The 5,370-nt window shown below is 33.4% G+C and overlaps 2 protein-coding genes across 5 annotated transcripts in view; both read left to right on the top strand.

The window, feature by feature from the left end:
* Positions 1–308: 308 nt before the first annotated feature.
* Positions 309–3,066, top strand: Tango11 (transport and golgi organization 11). Of its 4 annotated transcripts, none has more exons than XM_018515197.1 (5): positions 309–452; positions 1,663–1,899; positions 1,997–2,091; positions 2,166–2,311; positions 2,389–3,066. In XM_018515197.1, the coding sequence occupies exons 2-5, from the start codon at positions 1,674–1,676 to the stop codon at positions 2,594–2,596; spliced, it is 675 nt and encodes a 224-aa protein (XP_018370699.1). In that variant the 5' UTR covers positions 309–452; positions 1,663–1,673; the 3' UTR covers positions 2,597–3,066. The 4 variants fall into 4 exon arrangements, with proteins under 4 accessions (XP_018370699.1, XP_018370700.1, XP_018370701.1 ...); XM_018515198.1 differs by having other exon boundaries at positions 1,669–1,899; XM_018515199.1 differs by lacking the exon at positions 309–452 and adding an exon at positions 459–585.
* A 1,598-nt stretch (positions 3,067–4,664) lies between these two features.
* The window catches only part of Ythdf (YTH domain-containing family protein), a 5,629-nt gene continuing 4,923 nt past the window's right edge, over positions 4,665–5,370 (top strand). The window contains exon 1 of the mRNA XM_018515193.1: positions 4,665–4,848. The gene's annotated coding sequence lies outside the window, so the exon portion shown is untranslated. The remainder of the gene's footprint in view (positions 4,849–5,370) is intronic.

The raw sequence follows: 5,370 nt of genomic DNA on the forward strand, positions 1-5,370 counted from the left end.
TTTACACGTATCCTTCGTGCACTTTATGCACAAAACTTCTACGAATAAATCCGTATTAAACTAAAGAACACATAAATCGAGCATTCGTACATATTCTTTTGTTCATAAATAAATTAATTATAACCAAAAAACATTGATTTACATACTTGACGGCTTCATTTTCCCAAATAAAGTACGTAATACAAATGCATAAATTCGAAATGACCGCGTTTTGCGTGAAAATGGATACGAGTTTGCGGTACTTTAGAAATCTAGTGACTTTAATGTCGAACGTTTGCCAGACTCTCCCTTGAGGGTTTCTAGAGTGCACCACTTGTGACCACTCAACGTAGCACATCATCCTTCATGACTACATAACCTATGCTCGAATTTTAACCCGTCAAATTTATAACGACTTCAGAGAGAGGAGATTTTATATCTAACTAATCTGACGAACCACGAGTTGCAAGAGGGTAAATATCCTTTTCTTTACGGTGAAATGCTCGCATAACAACGTTGGTTGGTTGCTAACAATCTGCATTTATTTATGATCGCTTCGCGGATGATAATGTAATCCCGGATGATTTCGGAGCAACCCGAGCCTCGGTAATGACTTCTAGCCGTATATCTAATGTTTGCCATGGATGAGTGAGTGATAAAAAAACAAAGAGAAAGATTATACGCTGACCTTTGTGTCTCGACGATTGTGCTTGTGTGAAATATATATTGTTGACAAAGAAATATTCCATTGTGCACTTAATTAACCAGTTTAAAAAGAATACTGTTACTTTGCAACTTGAGAAAAGAATCTGTAGCTGAACTAGTATACATTCATTATACTTAAAATAGAAGTAGGTATATATTTGAAATTTAAAAGCTGCACTCTCCATAAATCGCATGATGTATGATTTTAACCTTGTTTACCAAATGTTAAACAGCCAAAGTTTTATAACATTTTCTACTGGAACAATTAATGCAATACTGATACACACAATTTAATACAATTTAATCCTTTTAAGATTATTGTAACAACAAAGAACATGCAATTAAAAGGATTAAATTATTTATTAACACTGAAAATGTGTGAGTTAATTTGTGTTCAGTTGCACTCAATGTGCACAAGTGTTGCACTAGTTTTTTTTGGCAGAAAACGCTATTAGCGCAATTCAGTACAGCAACAAAAAATAGGATTAAAGATTATATATATTTTAATATATGCCTTTTTAACTCTATTTTAAACCCTAAATATTATCTATTTTATTTTAAGAGTAGTTCAGCTACAAAGAATAGACCAAAACTGACTTCCTTATTGTTATTACATATTAGGATTCACTGTTTGTACATTATAATAACTTATAAAATGTTTCAAAAACACATTCATTTTATACAGTTTTTCTGATATATAAAGGTTTTTGTATCAATGTATCAAAATGAGTGTATCAAAACACAGGCTGGTATTTTCACAGTCAATTCTTTCTTTGAGATTGTCTTTAGTAATGTCTTAAGAAGCTAATAGGTTCTGTAATTGACTTATGATATTTTAAGATCATATTAAATAAGATGGTCTTAAATATAAGAATATTGACTATAAATACCAGCCTAAGCACCGATCATAAAGTTTTTATATTTTGTAGATAATATACTTGAGTTTATATGGCGATCGCCATTATAATAAAAATGCAGTTTCAGTTATAATGTCAAAGACGCACAGTCCAACACATTTTAATGGAGAAACAGACAACTTTTATGATCCAAACTTTCCTGCTGATATCAACACGCGGATGCGAGTTCCCAAGAGCATTCGTGTAAACGGAGATTATCCAAACGAAGACATTGCTATCACAAATAGAGCTACGTGGAATCAAATACCTGGTATGGACAAACTTGAAATGAATGTGCCAGACAGGATTCTTGTTGTTGGTGAGATTTTATTTTGAATGACTGAAATATTTTGTGACAGAAATATTTTACTTTGCTTATTCTTTTGTACTAAGCTTGTATAAATTATTCATTGCAGGACAAGAGCAACATGTTGGTACCAAGGCACCACCGCCAGAGATCGTTTTAGAAAATGCTGTAATGCGCACTGAGCCTGCTATAGTCAGAGTACAGGTAATATATTTAAAAAATTATGAATTGACACACACACACACAATTTGTCATCAAATATTTATCGTTATCGACAGACACCTCCGAGAATCTTGACTCTGGACAATCACTACTTCCCAGCAGTGGATGAAGATGACCCTCCTATAAATCACAATGAAGTTGCGAAACCAGTGGATGTACCTAAAACATATAATGCAGAAACGCAGATAACAAGACATGTCAGGTACAGAATTCTTAACATTACTAGAATAGAATTTTTTGCAGAATACTTTATTTCTTATTTGTTTTACTTTTATACAGAGAACAAACACCCTTTAATGCTCTCGACGTGTCTCTGCCGCCCACTGAGGAAGTTCAGCACTTACGTCGTCAAGTAGGTAAATTAAACCGCAGAGTGATGGCACTCGAATTAGACATGCTACATCGCCAGCAAAGAGACAAGCTTCTGTATATCGCGACCGTAGCATATTTCATTTTAAAAGCTTTCTCCTGGCTAACCAGAAATTGAAGCAAATTGAAAAGAAGAAAGGAATAAAAAAGAAAAATGCCAGAGATATTTATTTCCTTAAAACAAAAAATGATAAACCAGCATTGAGTCATTTTTGCTGTAAGAAAGTATAACCAAAGACTTTTTATCACAGTCTCGTATGATCGACCATCGGAGATAAACGACAATGCAAACACGATATAGCATACGCGTGTGAGTGTTTCTATATCATATAATTGGGAAGACAGATGAAAAGTATAATGATCGGATTGTCTTATCGTATTAAAAGTAAATCTCGCTTAACTTTAAAGAATATGTGTGTACTCTATTAGATTTGACAATATGTTATCGTTAATGTATATAAAATATTCGGGGAATTAATAAACTGGGTTAATTTTCATATGATGAATATACCAGACAATAGTCATCGCATGTATACTAAATTGATCAAATGAATATCTCATTGAATATATCTCAATTTTATTTTTCAGTATTATGATGACAGTCCTAGAAACGATTTATTTTTTTTCGCGATATATCAAAATGATATTCGTTGTTACATTAATTCAAGTAGTACGATTTATTCCTAAATAGTTATTTTCTGTGGCCATAGCAGTTAGAATTGTAATCTTATCTAATATTGTGACTATAATGAGATTAATAAAGTTATTATATATTACCAAAATTTTATAACGTTACAAATGTACATTGTATAAAATTATGTAATTAGGAGTAATCTGTACTTATGAGACACTATAAGTCAGCATCGTCAGCATGAAAACCTTCCTTGTGACAAATTATATTTAACTTTATTTTTGTACTTCATATATCTTTTGTCATTTAGATTACTTACAGATAATTGCTTTCGAAATTGTACTAAAAGTGTGTATTAATATATTTTGTGAAACATTTTTTTTGTTACATTATTAGAACAAAAGACTCTTATAGTTTCCTTTAAAAAATTAAATTGAGAAAATTTTGATATTTTTGTTGGTACTATCTTTAATTCTAATTACGCTCTCATTTATTTTTAAGTTTAGGTGGTTTAGATTATTGGAAAATTTCTCGTTTTGTTGATAATTATTCATATTTTCTTTTTTCCATTTTAACATATGGAATTAGGTGTGATCACAACACATTTGATAAAAAATTGTTAATTAAAATACATGTGATCAATTGTGCTATAATCGTTGGTAATTGTCGATAACGAGAAGTTTTCCAATAATTTAAAGCTGCTAAATTTTCTCAAAAATAAGTATAGAAATGTAATTAGAGGTTAAAAGTAGTACCAACCAAAATTTTAAAATTTCCTAGAACTTTAAAAAAGTGAAAAATCTGTACTTTAAAAAATCAATAAATTGCTAAGCGTGATTAGATAAAAGAGAACATTAATTAATTATAAATAAAATTCCAAGAATTGCAATTTTGAAAATTTTTAAAACTAATGTCTGAGATTACAAATGCACGAATTTTATTTCTTAAAAATAGACGACGGAAGAATATAATCGCGAAGAAAAATAGCACAAATCGAAATTTAAATTTTACAATTTCTAAAGATTTATAAATTCTTTTTTCCGTTATCTACGTTTAGGATTTATCTATAAGATTATTGATTATTTCTATCAACATAGATCAACTTTAATCTCAGTTTAATTTACTCTTTATATTATTCTAATTCTTAGATCATTCTAATTCATAATCCGTTCTTATTCATCTACAATCTTAATAAGATGTTATAATCCAATTACAGTGCTATATACCTATTAGCATTTTAAGACATTACTTAAGACAATCTTAAAATAAGAACGGGATTATAAATACCGGCAATTGGCAAAAAATAAAGTGGGTTAAATCAAAACTAAAGTTAACCTTGGTAGAAATAGACGTACGACTATTATACCAATACAATACAAAATTATGATGGTTAAATATTTAAATATGATATATTATATCACAACGAGAGAGATAATATATGACACCGTCTTAAAAGGAAAGAGAAGGATATATCCGAAGACTGCTCTTTATCACTGCAGCTAACTTCATGCTATAGATCAGATGCTCCATGTGTGTTTTGTTCTTGAAATAAATATTATTTTTTCGCATTTAAAACGAGACAAGGTTATAAGTCAAGTTTTAAAAAGAATAGCTGGAGGTACGTAATGAAGGGTGACGATTCTCACCACGTACGACAGATTTTCCGAAGTCTGCTTGGGAAGACCTGGTGACATTCATTGAAGAGCGCGGGTTGGCGCGCCTGCGAGTGAACACGGGAGGTCAGTGCACGTCACGTAGTTGTTGCTCGAAGCCGAGGAATCCCTTCGGATACTTCGGTTATTCGTGGTGGCCGTCGTGCCGTAAGTGAGATACGTAACAGCAAATTGCTCCGTCAAAGACTTCCGAGCGGGCCGGGGACATTTGGTGCGCGGTCAGGCTCGGTCTGCTCACTCTTGGTTCGCGCTCGACGAGACTACGGCCACGTCGGGCGAACGCACGCGCGCGCGCGCGGAGGAACAGCGGGAATCGCGGTAGAGTAGTAGAGAGAGAGAGAGAGCGCGAAATCGCGGACGCCGTGCGTGAGACAACCCGGTTGTGCGAACTGCGAAGCAACCGAGTTCCACCGCGAGGAAGCGAATCAGCGAGCGAACGAGAGAAAGAAAGAGAGAGAGTGAGAGAAAGAGAGAGAAGCGAGAGAAAGAGGGAGAGAGAGAGAGAGAAAGAAAGAAAGAAAGAAGCAGAAGAGATCGCTGGATGCAATCGCGCTCGCGGTCGTCCCAGCCGGTGCACCCTTTGACTCG

The sequence above is a fragment of the Trachymyrmex cornetzi genome, unplaced genomic scaffold, assembly GCF_001594075.2.
Source record: "Trachymyrmex cornetzi isolate Tcor2-1 unplaced genomic scaffold, Tcor1.1 scaffold57, whole genome shotgun sequence".
NCBI classification, from domain to species: domain Eukaryota; kingdom Metazoa; phylum Arthropoda; class Insecta; order Hymenoptera; family Formicidae; genus Trachymyrmex; species Trachymyrmex cornetzi.